The sequence below is a fragment of the Cystoisospora suis genome (assembly GCF_002600585.1).
Source record: "Cystoisospora suis strain Wien I chromosome Unknown contig_1325, whole genome shotgun sequence".
NCBI classification, from domain to species: domain Eukaryota; phylum Apicomplexa; class Conoidasida; order Eucoccidiorida; family Sarcocystidae; genus Cystoisospora; species Cystoisospora suis.
The window spans coordinates 18,215-42,975 of record NW_027154125.1 but is presented as its reverse complement, the minus strand read 5'-3'; the positions used below and the strand labels follow the sequence as shown (position 1 = coordinate 42,975).

Here is a 24,761-nt window from a genome sequence, read left to right as displayed (position 1 = left end):
CGAAGCACACAAAGGTTACCTCCGGACTAGTTCATGGCGTGCACGAAAGATTTGACCCGGCATCAATACTCGTATTCTGTCCCTCTCTTTACTCAGCCGAAACGGCCGACGCGAGAACTCAGGAGAATTAATTCTAGCCCGTTTTTAGTCTCTTCCACAACGCATGGGTCCAATGGGACGGAAGGCGCTCCGACCCCACTAACACTCTCATCGTTCGACGCACACACGTAACACGTTCACGCTGCGTATTTATGCCAGAGCGCGACACACAGCGACGGTCGCGCAGAGCCGCAGCGCGGGCATTGCATCAGCTGCACGTGACTTCCAGAGCGTAGCAAGGCGAACTATGACTGAAGACAGGCAGCAACAGGGACAGACTGCTTTTGATGGATGTGGGGGCAGTATCGAGTATGCGTAGTAAGGACGGCTGAAGGTGCTTCGATGAGCGTCCCGGCTCCGGTGTCTCTGAAGCTGGCAGCGGGTGCTACAAATAGCAGTACACTGGTGTCGAGCCCCGCCACAGGCTGTCGCCTGGTACTGCACTGCGCTGGCTCGGCTGCGCAGTGGGGAGACGAGTGGTGTCCGGCGTCGGGAAAAAGCTGTCCCAGCCCTAGAGGTTCGGTTGACAGGCAAACTAGCCGAGCAACTCAGCCCGACAAAATAAACGGCCCCCGATGCGACATTCTGTAACTCCGACGCATTCGGAAAGCACTAACAATTTGAGACTGCATCACCAGGAGAGCTGCAGTACTGACGGAAACGTGCCTCCGCGAAACAGCTCTTCCGGACTGCATGCAAGAGCTGCGTGCGGGCTCAAGAACAGGCAGATTGCAGGTAAAAACGTCCGCATGAAGAACGTACATGCTCATATTCTTCTTCGTTTGGCTTTCTGTGTTGCAGGACGTCCCCCATTGCCGAGGAGGTTCCGTGACACCCCTCTTGTAGCGACTGGCTGGTGTCCGCCATCAACACGCGCACGGCAGGGGAGACACTCGACTCTACCCATCTTTTCTCCGTGCTACCTGGCGATGTTGAGTTTTTTAACTCGGACACTCTTCTCTTGTATGTCTCCAGGAGAGTGATGTAGCGCGGGTTACGACGGAAAGGGCAGTCCCGTGCTGCGAGACAGTGGGACTGGAATGCGTTGCAGCATTCTTTGAAGTACCAAGCATTGTACAGGATCTCCAAGGAGGCGATTCGACAAGGAGCTTTCACTGGAGTGCGGTACTCTGCCCTACGTGTTACAAGAGAGCCCCTTGCTTTCTTTCCGGCTCTCTCCCCGAGGTTTTTGTTCTCCGAAGTAGGAGTCCTTGTTCGTCTCTCCTGCCTGCCGGCTCCGTATCTGCATCGCACATGCTAGATCAGTGTGAAATCATCTTGAACGCTCTGGCACTTCTCGTCGATGTGTCGCTGGCCTCCTGCCTGCCGTCCGGCTGATATCGGTATTAAACTTGCTCGGACTTCCCTCTTCGCGATCGGCCTGGTCTATTGGCCCATCGTAGGGCTTACAGCCAGTGGCTTCAACGTTTTTCACTTCCTGGAGCTTTCGAGAAGCCCTGCCGTACTCCGAACAAAGCATGACACGTGGAGTGTACACGAGTATTTGAGCTCAACCTCAATGACAGACAAGACTATTTGGAGTTGGTGGAGGCTCGCCAGGGGTGAAGCGCAGTCGGCAACGTAATGTTGCGTGTTCGCCTCTTCCACAACGTCGTCGGGGGCAGCGTCTCATCGGAGCCTGCACAGGATGTCCTACAGCAGTTGCAAGTCTTTTGAACTGAAGCTAAAACGGAGCTGAGTTTCCAGCCTCAGAACAAACCGAGTGCTGAGCGAGGTTTCACAAATCTGGCACGCGGACCGGTTCAGGGGATGCGCCAGTGACAAAAACAAAGCTGTCTGCTGAGCATGTCGCTTAGAAGGTCGTCTCGGCAGAGAGGCCCAGGTGAGTTGATTTTGAGGAGAATTTCTTTTGTCACGGTAGAGAAAACGAAGGGCAGGGAGACTGAGGAGACTGATGTTGTCTCGCAAGGTGATACATGTCCTTGTACAGACGCAGAAGCTAAGCAGCTGTGAAGGTCTTCTAAGGACGCGTGGATCTTCCAAAAGGGGGGAGGAAGACGCGGAAGGACGTTTAGCAGCGTACGAGTTACACCGGCAGAGGATGCTCTTTTGACAAGCAGAGCACGACTGGTACACCACGGCGAAACTAAGTCGCAGGAGGGGTATTACGGAGTGTGGCTGATGGATAGCGCTGGGACGGTGTCTGGTTCTTCTGGAGCTGATGTCTCTACCCGTCCCACAGAAGTCTGTCCCACTGGTAACACAGTGGGGGGGAAGAAGTCCACGACTCGAGACAACACCGACAACGGCGTCCTGACTGGGATCAGCCATTACGACCAGCGGGTTCTATCTTCCCGGCTAGTGTCATTGGTTTCTGTTAGGAACTTCGCGGAAGTCGAAAGCTGCGGTAACAGCTTCGCTGTCCAGAAGCCAGCAAATCTGCTCTCCCCAGCTAATTTTCCTACTGGGGAGGATTATTTTGTCCAGGCCACATGTCTTTCGCGGGAGGGAGGGGTTGTCCTTGACAAGTTGGGGCAACTGCGGAGAAATGCGAGACGCCCGGGGGTTGGTCATGACGGCAAGGTGCTGGTGAAGGGGGTGCGCAGACTAAAATCTGATTCGAGGAAAAGTCTGCACCGGGGAAAACACGGCGTATTCTTCGCTAGCACTGAAAAACCGTTGTGTGTTTCATCAAGCGCCGGCAGCACTTAAAAGGATGTGGGAGAGCGTAAGTTGCCAACAAGGCAGTATAAAGAGACCATGGTGGTAACCAAGGAAAGGGACGGGGTGGGATACCGGCGGGCCGCTGTTCTCTCGTCTTCTTGTGTTGCTCTAACGGAGCGCGCTGTGGAAGATGCAGCTGGATATCCGATGCGGGCCTGCGTGCCAGGTTCCGTTTGGCTGTCCGGTACCATGGCCTCTTCTGAGTCTCGTTCGTCATCAAGGGATAGCGAGCCGTCTTGCATGGCTTCGTCTCCACCGCATTGTCCGTCCCCCTCTCCGTGTACTCTGTCCGCGGCTTCGGAGAGGCCACGAGCGAGAAGGCGACGGAGCATTTGTCACTCTTCCTGGGAAGTACCTCTTGGCGCGTCATCCAGAAAGAGAGAGAAGACTGAACGTGCCCTGTCATTGCGGGCGCGAGCCGAGTCTACGATGTCTAGACAATCGAGTGATAGTGATGATGCCGCAGCTGTGCATCTGCCACGATCCTTGGGAAGGATAAACCGGGTGCGAGAGGACAATGCCAGTGGCGAAACAGCCAAACGTAGAATCGGCCGGTCGATGCCGCGTCCCTCCACGAAGGCAGGCGCCCTCATCGGGTGTCCGGAGAAACGGGGGAGAGAGCATCATCGTACTGCGCTGAGAGGACAGATGGTTGTGGAAAGACATGGAGACGGGGAGCCTCTTCTACGTCGTTGTCTTCGTGGGGAAGACTTTCAAGAGAAGAGTAAGGGGATTGAGTGCGCCGAAGACGGGGCACGGCGAGAAAGAAAAATTTATGGTAGGCTCGACTGCAGGTCGCCTGTATCTGCTTCCTCGGATGACACCTCGGGCGAAGCGTTAGCGCTTTACCGATGCCGCCCTCACTCTCGCTCTTCCCATACGGGAATATCCGCTTGCTGGCGAAGTGGCATGAATCCACCTCACCTGGATCAATCTCGCGCCACAGGGCAGAGGGAAGTGATTCAAAGCAGTAGTGATGATTCAGCATGCACTCAACCTTGCTTGTATGGGCTTGTCGATACTTATGTGAGATGTACGGAACTATGCTCGGGTTCAACAGTATGCAAAGAAAGGCATTGCATTTGTGCTAGCAATCCATGGCTGAGAAGGCAGCTCGTAAGCCGCGTGAAATTGCTAACATCTCTTATCGTTAGTGAGCTGAAGGCAGAGGCGCATGTGACTGTTGAAGCTGCAAGCGAGCTGCTGGCGTTCGCGCAGCTTCTTCTCCGAGTCGCTCATACATCTCCAATTTCGACTGAGACGGAGGCAGAGTCCGTGAGCCAGTGTGGTGCTGTGTACCCGAACGGTGAGCGGGCCTCTCATTTGAAGAGGCGGCGGAGACATCGTCAGGGGGAGTGGACGCTCCACAGGGGAACGTGGCGTGAGGAAAGGCAGGAGAGCGGGCGGGAACCCTATCACCTGACAGAGCGGAAGTCGGGGAGTCGAGCGAGTCTCGGCGAACACAGGACCCAAGGGAACCAGGAAGAAGCCTTGGAGGACTTTATAGTGGGCCAAGGAGAGCGGGTGAAGAACAAGAAGTCTGCTAGGGCGGGTGGGGGACTCAGGTGTCGCGAAAGCAGTGCAGAACGCGGTGAACCGGGGTCCGCAAGGGGAGAAGAGCTCTCAGAGAATGCGAACGAATCTCTTCTGCAGTGTCGGGAAAGACTTCGAAAAGACAGTCCTGGATGCCAGGGCTCTAAGGCAGCTGCGGCAGGCTGTGGGTCGTGCGTGCGTATGTCCGTGTGTGGGAGAAAACAGGAGCGAATGGCAGACGAGGAACGTGGCAGCCAATGCACTTCGTTCTGCACTCCGGCAGGTGAGGGCGAAGAAAAGGGAGGAGCAGATGGGTTTGAGGGTCGAAGACAACGGACGCCAAAACATCCTCCTCAGAGCCCGACAGTGCCGACTCCAGCACTGCCCAGAGACGATGAACGGCGGTGGTGTAATGAGGGACTTTTTTTTGGAGCGGACGATACAGATGAATGCAACTCGGGGTTCGGGATTCTGAGAGAACGCCAGGGGGAAGTGGAAAGGGAATCACACCTTGAGGGAGACGAAGTGAGTAGCGATGATTCTGGCCAGAAAGAGTCAACCCCACATGTTAGCCCTGGTTTCAAGAAAGCGAAGGAACCAGATGACACGGAAATCAAAACAGACAACCCTTCCGTCCTGAGGTCAAGGCCTCGAACCAGTGAACTCCAGAAGCCTTCTCATGAGGGTTTTGAGCGAGACTCAGTAAAAGAGAGAAAAATCTCGGGTGACGCGAGCGCAAGAGAGGGGCCCGACCCGAGCGCTGGAACCGATGGCACACAGTCAAGTGCTGGCGGTTGCGTCTCCAAGCAGCTTCGCAGCGAGGACAAGGGAGCGGAGGTAATCTACCCTCGAAGCAGCCTCTTGTCTAAAACAGGAGAGGAGCTGAGTCTCGGAGTCGGCAGAAACACGGACATTTCCCGCCAGGGAACAAACAGCATCGCCAGTGTGATTAGTGATGTCCATACGTGTCCACCTGCGGAAGAGGAGATCTGTTCTCCTGGTGGCGTGCCCGATGTTATATCCTTATCATCTGCTTCAGTTAGTGCTCCAACTCGAGACACATGCTCCACTCCGCCGCCTGAAGTTCCTCTGAGAGAGGAAGACAATAGCCAGCGAAATGGCGCAACGCATACACACCAGGGTCACGTTTCTGCATCATCAGCTATGCAACCGACAGGAGAGTGTCCCGGCGATTCTTCATTTCTTCTCTCTTCCGGTGCTGGGTCTCCGTCTCCAGTTTCTTCGCGTGATTGCGGGTTTGGTGGAGCACGTGAGACAGGGGAAGCGAGACGAAACTCTCCGTCTGCAACTGGTCAGCGGTCGCCCACACCACTCCTCTTGCATTTTTCGTCGCGTGGTGTATCCTCTCCAGCTTGTCTCTCACCCCCAAGCCCTTGTTCTTCTTTTCCTTCCTCTTCAGCTTGTGAAGGTGGGCGCAGGCCGACTCCACTGGCAGGCGGCCCGCAAGCTATCCTTGTGTCGCAGCCTCATTCAGCGTTGCCTTCTGTGAACGCTAATAATTGTCTCGGTCTGGCACCCGCGTCTCCCGTGTGTGCGTCCTCCGCAGCCCAGGATCAGAAAAAGGATGCGGGCTCGTCTCTCAACGCCTGTTGTTTGTCGGGGAGTGGTTCTTCTCCATTTAGAGGTTCCGCTGGATCGCAGATCGAGAATGTTTCGCTTTCGGTAAATGCACAGAAAGCTGTTGCGTCCTGGCTGCGGCGGGCAAGCCCAGGCGATGCGGCAGTACTGTCATCCTTGCTTCCCCGTCCGCTTCTTGACGCAGCTTCCGTTCTCCGCTTGGAACCTCGTGGCCACAGCGATGGACTGGCAAAGCCACTCACCGGTCAAGGTTCAGGACTGCCGCGGTCAGCGGAGATGAGGACTTATCGAGACGAAAATCAACCTAGTGTCTCTGGTACAACCGGCGACATGTCACGCAACGGGACGCGCTCCGGAGCTGCGACAAACACCATGTTGCGCGATAACCCACAACCGCTGGCAGGCGCGGCGATTTCACGCGGTTTTGGAGTGCTGTCAGTTGCTCCATCTGATGCTCTGGAAGGGGTTGGATGTGAGACTCAACAAACTCAGAGGGCGAGTGTGAACTGCGGAGAAAAGCAGATGCAGAAGACGAGACTGCAGGGAGGAAAAAAGGGTAGTACAAGAGAATCTGAAGAAGTTCGTCACGAGGGAGATATGGACAAGGACGGTCGGACGCGGGTAAGAACGGGTCAACAGGAGCAGACATCGAATGAGGAAAGAGAGGAAGGAGAGGCGTCGGATTTTGAAGAAAAATGTGAGCCTCTCGTTCACACTGGACCATCCCTTAGCCGCGGCAGCTCTAACGGTGGGTCACCCTCAAGCCAGGAAACAGACATAGCTTCTCCGCCCTCCGCAATGGGAGCGGCGGCCAGAGGCGCGGTGTGTTCGCCACGTTCGGCATCATCCGGTACCCCGCCTGCTTCTTCTGTCCCAGCAGTGTCTAGAGTTACGACAATTCGTGTAGGGGTGTCTCCCGGTTTGACAGCGGTCGGCGCTGTGTCAGACGTCTCCTGTCCCGTTTCTGGGGGCAAGGTTGTGGGGTGTCACGCGAAGGAACCAAAGCAGAGCTCCGATGTTGCCTGCACTCCGAGACCCTGTGTGCAGAGCTCGAGCGCTACACTGGCAACTCAGGGAGACTTTGGCCGCCAACTTCACGCGGAAAACGACACGGGACCGACACACGGACACGCCGTCACAAATGGCGATAAGAGGGGGAACGATCATGGGAACACCATTCTCCGGACGAATAGTGGTAGTTTGGAGCTAAGAAATGGAAGCTTGGATGAGGCAACACAGAAAGCGGACGTTGGAGAAACGAAGGAGCGAGATGAAGGACAGCCGTGGAAGTCTGCAAGCGGGACAAGCAGGGGTCCTTCGGTTGCCGCGGCCAAGGCAGCGATCTTTGCTTCCCTTGACCTAGACGCGTTGATTCAGCAGAGACCTCTCTCTGGCGATAGAAATCTCTTGAACCTGTACACCAGTGAGCGACGCGCGCACTCCGGGCCGACTTGCGGTACTGGTGACGGTTTGCATCGGGGGGACCACGAGGGACACAGTGACTCCGGAGATGCTCTCGAGAGCAAGACAGACACTCGGAAGTATAAAAAAGGGAAAAAGCGGTCTAAGGAGGCGGAAGAGCGCCACCGGAAGAGGTGGGAAGAAATAAAACGTCGAAGAGCTGCTCATGAGTTGAGGTATCAGCAAAAACACGTGTGGAGAACGAGTCCACAATGAGCACGCTCGGAATCGGGCGGGGTTCCCGACCTTAACTAGGAAATGCCTCGCTATAACCTCAGGCACCGCATACTCGTACACGCGGTGAACTCTTCCTCGCTTCGCTAGGCGGGCGTCCGGCACTTTGACAGATAGTTCCCATTTGTTTCTGCGCGGGTCTTCTGTCAGCGACACTGAGGACCCCTCCCAGCTATTGCCTCTTTTTCGTGGGTGTGTCTTCGTCTCCCCTCACCTTTTTGTCAGGTTCCCATCGGGTTCCGGTTGTCTGTTGTTCCTCCTGCAGTGCGAAAGAATGCTAACTTCATTCCGGTCACATCCTTAATCCTTTCACCTGTCAAGGGAGAATAGGAGAAGGGTGTCCCGTAACGGACGAAGGCTCACCAGCTATTTTGTGTACTTCGCAGGGTATCGTCCGTCAGAGCTAAGAGGCACGGGCAAGTGGGAGTCACAGCAGGGTTAGTTGCTATCGAGTCAGCAGTTTGGAGTCCGCGCGCCAAGGGCCGGAAGCGGCGGCTTGGGACCACGGTCGCTGGCCAAAACAGGCCCACTAGAGCAGCAGGAGCCGCTGGTATGCGTGTATGTAGCCTTGTTGCTCCACTACCCCGGCTTGACACTACCAGGTTTCGTAAGCTTGCTAGGACCCTAGCCGGGCGGCAAACTCGTGGACGTTAACTTGCCTACGCGCAGCCCCCCTGTCGGGTTATATATATATATATATGTATATATATCACGTCTTTTCTTGAGACAGAAGTCCCCGCAAGAGCTGTTTGATGTCCAGCATAGTTTCGTAACTGGGCAGTGCACCACCAGCACACTTTCCCCGCGCACTGCACCTGCGCAAGGGTACTAGGCTCGCCTTCAGCAGTACATGTGAAACAGGGCTAGATGGTTTCTAGCAGTGTGCTGCCTTGTTGGGTTTTACGGTCGCCTTGAAGTTGCCTTTTCATTGGCAAAGGGTCCCGGAAATTCTCCCGGCTCGACGGGGACGCCGCGAAGAAAACATTAGGGCCCAGCCCTAAGGAGGAAGCTCTCGAGTCGCTTTCCCTGGCAGGAGGCACATGGCTTGAGTTAATTCCCTATTCCTGCTTAGTGGCAAGCATGATTCGCGGGGGGGTTCCGCGACCTTTTGTAACTGCCTGTCTCGGGACTCCTTTTCTCACGGTCTGACACGGCGTCTCCGGCCAATGCACACCTGTCGCTACCAGTGTGGCCTTGCAGAGGCACGCAAGCGCAGTGCAATAGCTGGTGACGCTGTCGATGCAGGCTGAAGTCACCCAGTGAGTTCGGCTTGGGATGCGGGCCCCACGGACTGAGCGGCTCCATCCCCCGTCCCACTGCGATTGCCATCTTCCGGCAGGTAGGTTCCAGTACCGCCCCTCAAGCTCGAGCCCCGTTGACGGAGAATTTCTCTTCTGCCCCCTGGGGAGCTGGTCAGACAATCCAAGCCTGGCATTCCGGCCCTGGCTTTTCGTTCTTCGGGATAATAAAACGCATACTGCCGTTTCGCGATGTGCGGCCGTGAAGACTGTTTTCAAGTGACAGTGCCCGCCTGCAACGCTGTCTGGATTGAACCCGGTGTGTCCGGCGTCCCTTTTAGCTACAGGTACAGCGGACGCTGCGGGGTTCATGTAACAGTTCGGTATGGCGCCTGCATCGACTGTTGTACAGCTGCATACCGTTGGCTTGTCCGTCTCCTTCTGTGCTTTTTGCGCAAAGAGTACCGCCATGTGTACCGCCCAGAGCGTGGTTAGCTGAGTCTGCAGGTCTCCTAGCTTCGGCCAGCTTGTTCCCATCCCAGGTGCTTCCCAGTCTTGTTCCACCAATCAGCCAGGATCGTGAGAAAAGGCGTCGTGACTTTCTAACGGCCTTTTCTGGTCTCATCGACCTCGCGACTCCATAAGCCTCGCTGGGCAGTGCAGTTTTTTTTTTTTGGACAGTACGGCACAGCTGAAATTTCAGGCAGCTGGTGGGCCTTTGGGCTCATCCTGGTCGCGTGAACTGGACAGTGTCAAGCGAGCCTTTCTGCATCTCGCCGCAAAGGCCATATTGTCGGTGGACAGCATTTACCTGGTGAAGAAGAGGCGTCGCGACAGAAGCTGGTGCACTGTCGGTGGACTGGCCTTCGGCACTATTCTTGAGGTTTGGCGGAGCCCAGTAGCGCGAAGTACCAGCTGCTGTGGAGGCTAGTGCAGCGTCAGTCTCTGCTTCTCCGTTTTGGCACATGGCTGGAGTCAATTTTCTGACGGGGGTGGATCGGGGGAGGCCCTTCAGTACCATTGTTCTGGGGGGAGGCTGCTTTTGGGGCCTTGAAAAGCTGTTCAGGCAACGCTTCGCCGGAGGCCTACGATCCACTGCGGTTGGTTACATGGGGGGTCACACGCAGAAGCCGACATACGAGCAGGTCTGCACCGGGACAACTGGCCACTGCGAGGTCGTCCAGCTGCAATTCTACGAAGACAGGCTGTCAATCGGCGATATCCTGCGGTACTTTTGGTCGGTGCACGACCCTACGACCCGCAACAGGTGAAGGCAGTTCCTACTGGAGAAACATTGGACGGCTTGCATGCCCAGCAGGCATTTTCGGGACAGCACAGATTTCTGGTACTCTGCCGACCGTAGCCACTAATGGATGCATACGGAAGCCAAAGGTTGATGATGTTCCCGGTAGGAGTACTGGTTCTTATCTGCGAGCGTCATTGCTTGCTGGCCCCGTACTGTTGTCCACGAACCCCCACTGCGCAGAAACCTCACTGTGCTATCGCAGCCCCGCAAGCGACGGTTTGCTGTTCCGTGTCTTTGCATTTCAGACAGGGCAACGACATCGGGACGCAGTATCGCTCTGCCGTCTTCGTCAGGTCAGAAGAGCATAGAAAGGCCGCCGAGACAGTCAGAGCGGAGATGCAGCAGAAATGGGACCCTCATGCGATCGTGACTGAGATAATTGCCGATGACACTCCAGGCGTCGACACTACGTTCTGGATTGCGGAGCCCTATCACCAACTGTACCTGGAGAACAACCCAGGTGGTTACTGCAACCATCGTCCAAGGTTCTGACGCGTTTCCCGATGGTTGTCACCCACGTATAGCTTGCTCATGTCGTGTGTTCCGTATTGATTCGTCTGCGGGAGAATCCTGCTGCGAGCCCAGGTGTGGTTAAAGATTGTGGGGCACAGCACAGCTTTGCTGACAAGCACAGAGATGGTCTTCCTGACCGCCCCTGCCAGCTGAATTCATCAGCGTGTCGCTGGCTGGGACAATTCTCAGGGGCTGCGGCCATAGAAGTTCTTGCGCAGTTTGAGGAACGGCAGTCAAACATTCACGCAACCCCGAGCGAGACGCTGGTTATTTTGTAGCCACGACGCAACCGAAAATAGGAGGAGCGGCCTCACGCGGCGTAGTTACGTTGCAAATTCTCCAGGTCATACTTAAAATGGGTCTTCTCTGCCTCGAGCTTATCAATCGCTTCTATGGCTTCCTGTAATCGGAACTCGTGGCCGTCTGTGTGGGCGGTTGTGTCGTGGGGTGAGCTCACGTTCATTTGCTGTTCCGGCGATTTCGTTTTCATAACCATAGGCGTGTTGACTTCGGCAGCCTTCTGCCCGGTCATAGCCGCCTCTTGTTCCTAATTGACAGGTTTCTGTTTAGCCGGGATGACGTCTGTGCAGAATCCGTATTTTACCATAACTTGCATCATGGCGTTCTCCACTTCAGCGACCGATGAGGGCTTGACAACCATGACCGGAATCGGTCCTGAGGCGGTTACACGTCATACATGAACAAAGCCGTAGTTGTGTCAACTTTCCCACCTGCTGCTGCTTCTTGTTCCGCAGCACCTAAAACCATAACTGATTTACGCGGTGAGTGGCGGTGCCTGCCGCAGCGCGGAGAGCTTACGTTTTGCCGCCTCGGCAACTGAAAAAAACGTTTGAACCACTCATGTTAAGCAAGTCTCGAACGGTGATGACGGACCTTCTGCCTGAATTCCGGGAGCCCCAGGCTGAGGGAAACTGATTTCCAGGCTGAGCCCGCCAGCGGCCGCGCCCGCTGCAGGGTGTCAAAGTGATTGGCGCGCCTTACGGGCCATTCACTAGCACTAACCGGGCTGAAGCTCCTGCTTTCCTGACCGCAATTCTCGCAGGAGGCCTGCCACTTCTGCCTCAAGAGCTGCCACGGCTTGCTGCTGGTCGCCGATCTGCTGTCGCAGGGCCGCTATGGTGTGAGCCGGGCCTTGGTTTGTTTCCGTAGCTGACGCCCGGACTCCCGCCACGAAGGGCAGGATGACGCAGAGGCCAGTGACACACGTGGTCTTCATTGTGTCAATAAAGTGGGGGCTGCGCCTTCTGGAAGGGAATGATTGCAGACACCTATCAAAAACTTGTAAGTGCGAATGTCTTCGTATGCTGGCTGCCTCGGAAAGCCACGCTGTTGCGCAGTGTACGTACAGGATAGCGCTCTCGCCCGTCAAGTGTAGACAGTTCTAGCGGAAAGGACTGTTGCCCGCGGTTTACGGATAGTTTCGTTCGCATGATACTACTCACAACAGGTGTTCCCCGCCGGCGACCAGGTGGTTCCACTCCTGCCGGGCCGGGCGATACCATAGCTCTTGCTGTGGAAGCACAGAGGTGTTGCGAGTGACATGGGTAATTGCAAATCTGAAAAACCATGGTTACAAACACCATTCGGAAAAAAGAAAGCAATCAAGACAACCAAGCCCCGGGTCAACAACGCAACCAGGACGCCCTTCTGAGCCGTCGCCAGTTTCGCCTCGCTTCTTCTCCTGAATAGGCGGGCGCAGACTCCGTTGTCCACTATGTGCAGTCAAAGGCTCTCGGGGGGCCGTATACCAGTCGACTGCTGTCTCCGTAGTGAGTCTCGAGGCCCGAAGAGATGACACCTCTCCGAAGCCCTTTTCAACTGATCTAGCCTTCTTGACTTGCGTTATGGACGTCGGCATGCGTGAGTTCTTCCAGCACCGCGGGATGCATGCCGTTGACCGGCGAGCTGCGTACGCTTAAAAAGACCACCAGCAACAAACAAACGGCTCAGTTCACTGCCTCTAGCTTCTCTTCCCTTGTTGCCTAGCCAGTCGCAATGGCCCGTGAAGCAATGTTGACTTCTTAGAGTCAGCGGGCGGAAGAACTGCCTTTTTCCGAGTCGTAGTGCGTGCGGCTTCCGCTCTCACGCCAAGTGTCGGCTGATTATAGTCCCTCCACGAGTGCGGAAGAACCACGGAAGACAGGATAGCTCTCAGGTTTGAAGCAGCAGCTGAAAGGAGTCCTAGACCCTGTATGTCGGAGAGTGGGCGAGTCCACACTAATGTGTCAACCTATCAGAGTACTGGGTGCCCTGACGCGATGTGCGGAGAGCCGGCAGCGAGAGTTATCACAACGTCTTCCATCCCGTTGACTTCGACGGCAGTCGCTTTCGTTTCTTCTGGGGTAGAGGACGCTGGTGCAGTGGATGAGCAGGAGCGTAAGTTTCTCTGTAGCTTGTAGCAGGACGCCCTGGGAGTATATCCCTAAGAAGATGGCAGAACCACTAGTGCCGTTGGTGATGCGTCTGTCCGGAGACGGGGGAACCGGGTGGGGACTTGAAACCCTTCAGTCACTTCTCCAGGCAAGAAAAACTCGTCTTACGGATTCGGCCACCGAGCTCCATGAGGCTCTCAAGAAGCTTTCCCCAAAAACGCACGCCCTCGGCCTCTGCCATGTGCTCTCGGCGCTGTGGAGCGAAGAAGAGGTAGGCACGCTGACTCGCGAGTATCTCGCACGCTGGCATCTGATCTTCTTCCAGGAGACATGAAGACCCGGGGTCCGAGCGGCAGTCAAAATCTGCGACACACCGTGCAGTTCATTCGTGACAGCAAGCAACATTGTAGGACACCACCTGTAGCGCTTACTTTTAGAAATTTCTGCTCACTTCCAGGAGCACTCCTAGTCGACACTGTTTTCACCCCGAGTATCCGGTCTACTATGCGTCTGACTCTCGTCTTTTTGCGTGAGGCTTGCATGATGATTTCTTTCATTCTTATTCTGTTTCCAACAGGTAACAGTTGCTTTCAACGCGACGTTGGAACTGCTGGAAAGGTGTGAGGCTGAGCAAATTCAGCAGTGTCCTGTGGAGTTCACTTCGGTCACTCGTGCTGCAGTTGCATTTGCCATCAGAGGTAAGTCCGTGTTCTCGTGTTGAATATAAATGGCGCGACTATCTGATAATATGGCAGGCTATTCGCGGCTTCCCAAACTAGAATTGCCCGTGAAGTGCTGTGTGCTGTGTGTATCTAGAGCGAGGTTGACAGTTTGTACGGTGCAAGCGAAAGTGAGATCTCCGTACGCCAAAGACAACACCCGGTCGTCACACTTTGGTCTGCACTTCTGCGGATCCTTTGTATCAAACCGAGTTTTACCGGAGTTAGACAGTTTAAGGCGAGGCATTGGTACAGCTGTAGTTTTTAGAGCGTTCAACGGCCGCTAGAGTAACCACATAACGACAATGTCGTTCCTGGTGTTGCTCTTTTCCTCAGCATTGGTACCCCCTGCGACTTGTAGGCCTGCACACATTCATGTGATACCGACGTACACTACTGCACTCAGTAGTGCCCTCCCTTCTCTGCTTTTTCTTTCCTATTTCTCTCTCTCTCCTCTCGGGGTGCGTGTTGACTGTAACATCTCTCCTCATCTTCTCTTGAAACACACACAGGTCACAGCGATGCTGAAAGTGAGGGGACACAACAGGAAAGTACACGTCTCAAATGTATGGAACAGGCCACACCAGCAACAAGCGAGCTGTGCTCTTTGTGCTCAAACTGTCCCCCTGCTCTTCGTCTACTGAAGCCTCTCCGTCGAGCCGTCCAGAAGTTTCGCAAGGACGCACACGAAGTTACTTCATCAGACACAGGTAGAATGAACGTTGCCACCGTAGACCTGCTGGCCAGCCATAGTTCCTACTGTCATATTGAGCCACGCTTTACGTAACCTCGTCTCTTCTTTTTCCTCTTCGCTGTCGCCCGCCCCTCCTTCCCCTCGGTTTGTATGCCTTCAGTCATCGTAAAGCTCTCCGAGGGTATACACTCTAGAGTGCCTTTGTTGTGAAGTCCATTGTCTTGACTTCTTGTAGAATTCTGGTGGCGCGTGTATCTGACTCTCGACAGGGTGACCTATAGCCCTACTTTCTGAGAGTCAAGGAGAGTAGACATATCTGTGAAGATCGAGCTGTTGTCTCAGGAGATGGGCCTTGCATGGCACGTGCGAGTAGGAAGTACGAGATAAACATCCAATCCGATGTATGGGCTCATAACTCACTCCAGTGTGTTGCATCTCTGCTACTGTACATGAAGTACACGTGGGCTCGTAATTCATCTAAAACATAACCCCCCTTCAATTGCAGGCATATGTACGCCAGTTGAGTACTCGCACTCTACCTGAGGACAGTTAGCTGGCTCCTTAGTTGATTTGGCGTGGCTCAGCTTCAGTTCCTGCAAGGATGAAGCTGCACCCGAGCAAACGCCGAGCCTTCGGGTGAGCAAGCAAGGCGCGTCATAGTCACTGTGGGTGGGAGACACCGATGCTGTGCTGCCACATGCAGTCGGCCCTCTGTGGCCCTTCAGATGAGTTCAGTAGAACACTCTAAGGTACAGAAGACCAGATACTTACGACGAGATACGGAGACGCAGGCATGAACGGTCTGGGAACGACAACGTACCTGTTGTCTTTACAGGGTGCGCGGAAGCAGCGCCATGGGTACGGCTCACTGGCTAATTTCTATCAAAACAGTAGAATCACTAAGGAAGAACAAGCGGACGGACAGCTCCATATTTTATCATGCCGGCTTTTTGTACAGACTTTCTTCGGCTTTGCGTGCACGGCCAGTGGTACAAGGAGGCTTTGCCTGTCATCGACCGTGAGGCGTACAGAGTGCATAAAGTACGCACTTGGAGAGCGTTCTTTGTCTCTTGTATGCCAACGTGGCCAGCTCAAGTACCTCGATCTGCTTCACGCACCCTGCACAACAGAAAGAAAGACAGGGAGACAAGGGATCAACGTGAGACAGTTCGTTCTTTCAGCTTTCCATTGGTTGGGTTTACGACGGACGCATGTATATCTCAGGACTCTCTGTCTCGTGATTTCCGTCGCCGGGCCCTCGGCGGTTGTATACTGTAGCCCTCCCGCCGCACTGGCTACGAATGTACTTTTTAGGATAAGAATCTCTGTCCCGTTTTAAAGAGAGTATTCTATACATGGCTCAAAGCAGGATACACTTTTTTTCGCCTTTGGGTCAAGACAATGAGTCTTAGCGAAACCTCTTCTTCAGGCGTCCCGTTGAAAGCCAGGCTGGACTCATGAAGTGCTTTCCAGACTTAGCAGCTCCTGAAGAATTGGATTCCGTTACTTATCTTCAATTCCGGTTGTCGGTGTTTATAGGATTTCTGTCGAAAGCTGGGAGACTGTGCGGAGTATTTGTATCTCGCCGGTCGCACATGGATTGCGTTGGAGAACTACGAAAGAGCGCGGCGCGTGTTGGATCTGGGGCTATCCCTTCCGAGTACCCCGGAGATCATTCATACACAAGTACACACTGTGACAAATACAATACTTTCACTCTCTTATCTTAGTATGTTCTGTCTCGTTCGCGCGCTCTGTTCATCAGAGTGTATTGCACACTTTCCCTCGTTTACTTGGTGTGTCCACTGGAGCTGCAACGCTTCTCGCAATGCCAGGGAGATATGCGCACACAGCATCAATCTTTTTTCCTTGCATGCTCTCCTGACTTCATAGCCAAGACTGAATCGGGGTGTTCTCGTACGGGCCCGAGACAGGCAGCAGTAGAAGAACATAGCGGAAGTAGCAGCTTCCTTGTTTATGTGCCCGTGCGGGCGCATCTACGCCGGCGAAAACAAGCCAGCTCTCTCTCTGTCGTGATAGCGAGGTCGAGAGCCGTGTCGCTCTGCTGGTTAGTGCGGTCCCTTCTTCAAGCAGTTATTAGACAAAGGTGCTGGTGATTGATTCAGCAGGAAAGCTGTGTGGCAGCGGGGAAGACTGGCCCTTTCTCGGGGTTCTGTCTACAATTGTAGGGACGACTTTGGGTTGCGTATGGGTGTGGGTACACAGCAAAACCACACGAGCCATAAGCAGGGTCCAGGAAACTACATTACGTGCTGGTACAGCGCACTACCCCATGAATACATAGGGTCGTAGAACTGTGTAGTAAGACGCAGATCTAGGGCGACCATTACCAAGGCTCCGTTCTGAAGATAGGATGGTAACGAGCGTGTCCTGTTTGCTCCTAGCGTGGAATGAGTGGATAAAAGGGAGGCGTGGACTGTCTCAGGAGACACGTTACACTAGATATCGTCTCCTTACATCTCGAGGCTGTGAACTCACTAGAAGTGCATTCCCTTCCTTCATCTGTGGTGAATCAGGGAAGGCTTGACAACAGATGTCAAGGCATTTTCCTCTTCATATTCTTTGTTCCGACCTTGGTTCTTTTCCTGGAGATGTGTCCTATTCTGATAGGCTCCTTTGTAAGCAGTCTGAGGCTGTTTTTCCTTCTCTCCGTACTCTCTCTCTTTATCTGCATGGCGTCTTTCGAGACCGTGCAACATATGTATATATATATATATATGTATGGTTCTACCCCGTGAGCATTTTGCTGCTCCCACCGTTGCAACGGAGTACTAGAGGCTTACAAGCCACGGTCTTGTTGGATTGTGCCCACATTTGTCCTTGTTAACGTTCCGCGCAAGCGTTTTTTCAGTCTTCGTGTAGCCGAGGTTTCTCCCCTGTATCTTTCTTCTTCAGATCAGTGCGTACATGCACTATGCCCTTCTGTCTCGAATGCTTCTTGGAAGTATCCCGCGTCCGCCTCCTCCTTCACCAGTACGCCGTTATCACCTTTGCTGAAAACTGGGATGACGACTCGCTATACGTCTAGGCTTCATGCCAGTTCATCTTGCAGGGATAGCCGGCTGGGTGGCTTGCTTGACAACATAAGCGCCGGGGACAGGGAACGTCCGTGGTCCCTCGCTGCGTGACAAAGGTGTAGAAGCAGGGTATTTCAGTAACCCGTGGTAGGAGAGGAAAGTAGCTGTGTCTTTCGGTGAATGCTGGGTTTCGTCTGCTGTTGACGTTCCCCACATTCAAACAGTTTGTGGCTTGGACGCCAAAGGGCTCAAGAAAGGCACCTCGAGCTGCAGTCCAGCAAGATGTTTGTGTCTGTGTGCTATCCAGGTGCCTTTGTTTCTAATACGCAGAATGTATCCGTGGCTCTACTAATGGGTGGGATTCCCCTTCTCTGTATTCAAGAAGTGATGGACGGGTTTTTAGCCGGGGGCAGGAGAGAGAGCGCGTTACTCTCTCTTTACTATGTTCCATTTTTCATCGATTCTTTCCCCTACTTCCATGTTTCTATCTTCAGTAGAGTGGTGCTCCGCCCGACCGTGCGTTGCATCTTGTAGGGAGTTGAAGAAGCTATGAAACTCGCGACGTACCAACTTCTCTTCACTCCAAACTCTTCATCTTCTCGCGGCAGATCAGGAGTGACAGTTCCTGACAGCAACAGTACCACAAGAAGTCTCCAGGCACGCGAACAAGATCTACAGACATATGCTGGTCAGCTTAAAAGTGATGGAACCTGGGATTTGGCGGTCATTGCTCTAGCGGTAAGGACGATAAAGACACTTTGTGTTTATTGCACCTGCCTGTCCCGATATTTCAGTGCGACGAAGAGGAGGGGGGATGCATCAATTCCGAGAACAGAAACGTTGTCCGCTTGCTTGCACGATGACATTTTTGTGGGTCTACACACTCATAATATAGGCGCTATGGCTTGCTAACGTGGTGCTGCCGTAGTTTTTCTTTTCTTTCTTTTGTTACAGTCGAGAAGGATGTGCGACCGACAACATCTCTCGTTTTCTTAGCTAAGTGTGTTGGATGAATGTCCTCGCGCACCACGTAAGCGTGTCCCGCGATGGTAGACGTCCGATGAGCAACTTGACTTCACCGTCTAAGTGGAGTGTGTACTGGAAAGGACGCCAGCCTAAACCTTACTAGATAATCCAGTACCAGTCTCTGACCGTGGAGTTCGGTCAGACCTGGGGTGTCTACTCTCCCTACTGCTCCGCCTCTTCTTTCCATCTTCCTCTTTGTTTTTCTTCGTGTTTGCTGCCGTTCTCTTCCGCCAACTTCCCCGTGCCCTCTCGCTCTGCCTACAACTTCTTCCCTTCAGATTATAAAGCGACGGCAAGTACAAGAAATTGGAAAGTTCTTCAGCACAATACCCATCGATCGCTTTGAGGCCAAAATGGGATTTTCTTCTCGTGAGGAGACACTTCAGTTTCTCTGTTCTGACTCAATAAAGGTAAGATAAAGAAGGTACAATATGCGGAGATCTGTATTTCGTTTGTTTCAACCCGTTGGGTCGTCGGTTATGTTATACTCTCTATCGGGTTGTAGTCTTGACGGGCTTGGAATGCTCTTGCCCTCTCCCTTTACTTGCTTCCTTTGCTGTCCTCGTATCACACTCGCGTGTCCGGGCGGACTTCATTCCTCGTTTCGTGTGTGACTTCTTCAGTGAAGATTTCTCTCTGTTCAACGGCCTTAGCCATATCGGGGTGATGTTTCGTTTGCCTTGGACGGTCCACAACCGCGCGGATACATAGATAGACAGAGGGACAGATACGTGACAATCACACATATTTCAACATGACCCAGGGAGCTCTGGAGCTCTGCTCGGACTCCTAGTAGGGGTGCCCGCAGCGAGGTGTTTTGCAGCACGGATTTGTTGGTGCTGTTATGGTTTTCTTTCAAAACCAGTCCATCTGCCAGTTAGACCATGGTTTGGAGATGATCACATTCAACGAGGAAAAGGATGAACCTTCTGGAAAGGAAAAACAGGAGAGTTCTCCGTCGACGGATCGGAAGGTACGAACTTCGGACTGTGGATACATGTCTTCTTCTATGTAGGTATGTGCGGCCGGGTGTATGGTCATCCCAAGGTATTGTTTCTGACTGGGAGTAGGGTTTGACGGTACACGCCAGTGTTACGTTCTAACATATAAATACTAGATACATCTGATCCCTCAACAGCACATGTGTCAGAAGTTTATCGAAGATGACTGTGATTCATTCTGACAATGACTGTCTGCGTCATTCGGACACATTTCCGGTAACACTCTCCACGACCAGCCAGAGCCTTAGCTACGGCCAGTGGCAGTCAAGGCAGATAGGACGTCCTTCTGTATCTTGGCTTCCAATCTACGCGATTAAGTAAGTATCCATTTCCGCAGGGAAGGTGTCGTTGGCATGGTTACCGCGTGCAGCAGATTCTGAAGCATTTTAGCAAAGAACCGCATATCTGTGTGTTACCGTGTGAAGACTTTTCTGTGGCAGTGGCACGGCACAAGAATTATGTGTGTCAGACTGTACATTCCGTACCGTTTTTCCATAAGCGTTTGGTTCCTGTACCGACGCTGAACTAGCTGTCTTGTCTTCCTTTCTCCTCTAGGCCATGGCACTCGAGAAGAAGGAAAGTTTCTTTCTCCTCAAGAAACAGCTGGATGAAGCTTTACAGCAAGTAGCCCTTGTCACTAAGCACCTGCATGAAGCAGAAAATCAAGTGAGACTAGGCGTCTTATCTTTAAATGCTGTATCGGTAGCTACAAGTTTCTGGAGATACATCTTCAACTTCTACACACTTGTCGCAGGCGATTCACATCTCCTGGGTACTTGGTTGAACAAGTGCGTCGGCAGCTAGATAAAGGTTCATCATACCACCGAGGATTTGTGTTGCATTTGAGGCGCTTGCTTCTCTTTCGAGGTCTCGCCAATATCAGGCTGTCAAAAAAAGAAAGACATCGTACAATAGTGTATAGGGTGTACGTACATAGACAGTATTGCTCGTTTCTTTTTCCTTACTGCGGGGCGAGCAGACGGAGAAAGACCCGCCCTTGCTAGACAAGGAAAGTTCCAGATGAGTTGAACTTCTGGTGTACACATCTATACCAAATTCATAGAAGTTCACACAAAAAACTAAATACTCAGGAAATGTGAACCACCTGTCACAGGTAAGAGGAACTTGAACGTCCAAACATGTCTTCGGTTGGGGTGTAGGAGTCGTAGTGCTTCTTCTGCTGCTGGTAGTGTAGTCTTACTGAACTGGTAGATCAACCCGCTGATGGGTGACCTTTTTCTCTGGGACGCAGGTCAGATGTACATCTTCAGGTGCAGCCCTAGAGATCTCTCATCCCCTGGCGAGGCTGTACCTGGGTGACTGCGGGAGGAAGAGGAACAGCAGCTACCAGAACAGAACAGCATCTGCTTTGTATCTCTTGCTGCAGAATTTTGTGTAGGTGTTTTTGCTGAAGGCTAAAGAGAAAGCTGAAGAAAAGTGTTGTCAGGTTACTCACGGCGTTCAAAGGGAGTAGAGAAAGCGCCGATGTGCGTCTCAGGTGTACTTGTGATGAAGAATTGATATAGACGTGGCTTCGTGTCTCTATCAGGTTGTACGTAGCGAGGCGTATCAAACGTTTTGTCGCCAGCTTGAAGCCCTTGGAGCCCGACCAGGATTTCACGCATTTGATACCGACTCAAACGACACATGTTTCGTCCCTGAAGGCTTGGATGAAGGGGGTGAGATATATGAGCGTATCCACGACAGGCTACTGACCTCCTGTGTGTTGTAATCTGCACTTCTTCCTTGTTTTTTCTTCGCGTGTAGGCAGATATTCAAATTGTACAGCCGAAAGCTCTAACCACTGAGCTACTGAAGAATGGTTTCGACATATGTTGTTCAGGTGCTGTAGAACGGTTAAAATAGGGCGTAACTCAAGACATGCAGCAGCATGTTGAGTCCGGGAGGCCCGGTGTTTTGCCAGAGGCGTGCTCTGCATAAACAAATCACGCAACAGGAGCTGCCCCGAGAGCAACATCATAGGTTGCTCGGAACAGGTACATGGGCTCTTAGGCGTCGTTTTATTCGCTTTGCTCTGTTTTCTGTGGTTTTTTCTCCTCCAGTGGAGATGAATGTGAAGATATGTCTGTTTTTCCGATGTTCTTCGTGTTGCTTGTTTATAGAGGATGAAGGATAGCTTGAAGCAGGTGATCGGTACATCGAAGAAGAAGAGGAAATGGAAGATGTTCTGCACACGAGCGAAGAAGCGGGTGGAGGCTGAGGCCAACTGCATGGGGAGGAGTTTGTTGGGGATGAAGGGTGCTCCAAGGAGAGCGGCATCTCCTTACGGGAGTGAATCTACATGTGTTTTACCTGCGACGATGGTCGCTTCGCGAACGCCTGGTCTTTTCGGGATTGTGTGAGTGCAGGAGTATGGTGTACATCTTGTTATCCTGATCTATGACGTTGGTGCGCAGCTCTACTTTATGCTTTTCGGTATTTCATTAGCTTCTTCCGTCCCACGTCCTTCGACGCTTTGCCCTTGTCCTCTTAGTACGGGGCTCCGTCCTAAGGGACGCGAGCGGTGTATAAATCGCTAGTGCCCGTCTCGTGAACTCAGTAATCAGCGGAGGCCTGGTGCGACATCTGCCTCGGGTAGATGCGGTACCGTCGTGCGTGAACTCGTTAGTCTTCTGTAAGAGTGTCCTCTGAGGTTGACTGTGACGTGGCGAAACTCCTTTTTGTGTTTCATTAAGTAGTATCTTCCGTTCATGTGAGAAGGCAATTTTCCCAGTAATGAGTCTTTCACTGCCGGGATGAGCTCAGTGGAGACAGCCTGCGTCGGGCGTGTTGTTTTCCGCCTCGGGGTCTGTTGGCATTTGAGCATCTGCCCACCATGCCGCTGCCACTATCCTGGGTCGCCCGGGGAAATGGATCTGTCGCGATGTTCAAGCTTTTTGTCCAGATCTCTTGTACACTACAGAAATCAGACCTGGCTGACGTGCGTTGTAGACTCGATATTTTTTGTGGGTGGTGTCGTCAGCGGATTGCTTTCGCGGCTTGCTACAGATGGCTGGGCCGTTTAGCCGGTGCAGCTGAACACGCTTTGTTGCGTTGCTTTCGCATCACTGACGAATGAGGCTAAGAGTTCTGTGACTGTCAGCTCTAGCCCCAGATATAGCGTGCTCCACTATGTTCTCTGAATTTGCGTCCTTTTTTGCGAGAAGATTTTACGCGGCTGGTCTCGTGCTGTGTGTTGTGAAATCGAGGAGTGCTGCCTCGTGTCGCGATGAAGCGAAGTCTGCAGTGGGGCGTCACGCCTGAACTGGGCTCGTGGCGCCTGCTTATGCGTGTATTCCCAAAAGCGAAGTTAGTTCCGGATGCTGTCGCGGCCACACAGCTTCTATACTTTTGCGCCCCGAAATACAGACCTGCTCCCGGAACCTCCTGAGTACGCTGCAAGCACCGAAGGCGAGTGCCTTGCCCCCTGCAAACAGGTGGAGGTTAGTCCGCTTTGCCTGGGTGAGCGGGAGGTCAGTCCACTTTACTTGTTAACTGTCGCAGCGAATGTGCCTGAAAACGAAGGTGCTGCGCAAGGGCAACCAGCGTGGGCAGTTTCGGGAAGGCTAAGGAAGGTGCCCACTACCCCGGAGGCCCCCTGTACGTGGCGCCGGCAGGCGCAGGCGACACCGCTGCGCCATGGTCTTCGGTTGAATTGTTGGACTCCGGGTGTTCCCAGCATTCAGTCGCACGGGACTGCGAGTTGTGTACCTCGCGTCGGCTATACTCCATGTATTCAAATTCTTGGAGTTCGATTTCGAGACCGCGAAAGCGACTTTGTAGCAGCTTGCCGACACATGTGAAGTAGCAAGCTGACGCAGGCGGGCTCAGTCTTAAGCCACTGGGAGGAGGGGTCAAGCGTTGGGCAGCACGCGGGCTGGGTAAGACACATTCTGCTGCGTCGCATGCTCACTCCAGCGGACCGACGTGGCCCCCGCGTGCGAACGCGTCTGACAACCGAGGAACTCATTTTGCTGACACTGCCAATAAAAGCAGCAATCTCGGAGGCGTTGCAAGCTGGCAAACACACCCATGGCAGTCGGCAACGGCAGCTGGTCTCCCGGCTGAGGCGCATCCGGGCAGCCCCATACGTTCTGAAAATTCGCAGCACGAGGTGCCGCCGGTAACCTTCGTCGACCGGGCCAGCTGGATCAAAGGCGGGCTCGCACTGTAGTTGTGATTCCGGGTGTAACGCGGGTGATGCGACTTTGTGCGGCCGCGCTGTGTGCCGCCGAGTGTAGTGCGTGCTGTGCCGCGTATCGAGTGCCGCGCTGTGAACGACCGCCGATGAGTCGACTACTGCGCGGCTCCTGTGACACCTGTTGTGCTTTGTGCTATGCCGGGCCCGGGGCCGGCTTCTAGCAAGCCGCAACGACGGCAACTGTAAGCAACTGCGACTGGAAGCAAAACTAGTGTGGCGAGAATCGTGTTGCCGCTATTTAGCTAGTATTGCTACTATAGAGTAAGTGTGATGCCCGCGTGTAGCACGCGCTACCGCCGCGGGAAGACGCTGGACCTGCGCGCAGCAGGCGGAGTGTTGCACGGGCTATGGTCGGTCGTCGCGGCAGGGCACCGCGCGACGACCTGGGCGAGACGCGCGGCACGGCGCCCCAGACCATTAGCGATAAAATAGGAGTTTCAGATGTTTTTATAGAATAATTTAGCGCTACATATTAACGGACCTTTAGAGCTTTAGTGGTCATTATGAGTAAAACTCGGAACTCTATGAAAAAGAGTTCAACGCAACACTCCTGTGGTAGCCGGCGATTGTCGGGAGCGAGGGCGGTGCTCCGACCGTCCCCGTTGACTTATTTTATGTATTAATATTGCTTGTTTTTACAAATAGAGTCTTGTTGCCGTCTTCGTTGACGGAACCGTGGACCTCCGTTGCAATTCGGAGCACCGGCGAACCTTGGCGCACTGCAGCGGCTGCGTTGGTGAGAGAACAGATTAAAACTTGCTAAAATATGCGGCATCCTTTCACCGGGTAACCCGCGCGCTCGGGCTACGACGAAGGTCAACAAAAAGGGCAGTCCTTCCAGGCCGTCAGGTCTCTGGGCCGTTCCCTACTCCTGAAGCCCGAGTAAGGGCGCTAACCTGACATTCCAATAAATACGTGTTTTACTGCCGGCGCTTACGAAAGCCGGGGGGCCCTCGACTGCTCCCGACTTAACATACCGGCGACTGCACCGTGGCGGGGATGCGCAGCCCAGGGCGTGCAG

General features: G+C 53.5%; 2 protein-coding genes across 2 annotated transcripts; both read left to right on the top strand.

The window, feature by feature from the left end:
- The first annotated feature begins 86 nt into the window (after positions 1–86).
- On the top strand, positions 87–11,454 carry CSUI_003081 (uncharacterized protein). The gene is made up of 2 exons (XM_068063279.1): positions 87–10,116; positions 10,401–11,454. Exon 1 carries the CDS (start codon positions 2,821–2,823, stop codon positions 7,591–7,593), a length of 4,773 nt encoding a protein of 1,590 aa, XP_067924745.1. The 5' UTR covers positions 87–2,820; the 3' UTR covers positions 7,594–10,116; positions 10,401–11,454.
- A 576-nt stretch (positions 11,455–12,030) lies between these two features.
- CSUI_003080 (cop9 signalosome complex subunit 3) lies at positions 12,031–22,864 on the top strand. The gene is made up of 12 exons (XM_068063278.1): positions 12,031–13,332; positions 13,639–13,759; positions 14,293–14,490; positions 15,433–15,515; positions 16,014–16,160; positions 17,391–17,468; positions 18,047–18,250; positions 18,817–18,948; positions 19,404–19,511; positions 20,095–20,205; positions 21,089–21,218; positions 21,663–22,864. Exons 1-12 carry the CDS (start codon positions 13,054–13,056, stop codon positions 21,674–21,676), a joined length of 1,605 nt encoding a protein of 534 aa, XP_067924744.1. The 5' UTR covers positions 12,031–13,053; the 3' UTR covers positions 21,677–22,864.
- Positions 22,865–24,761: the final 1,897 nt, after the last annotated feature.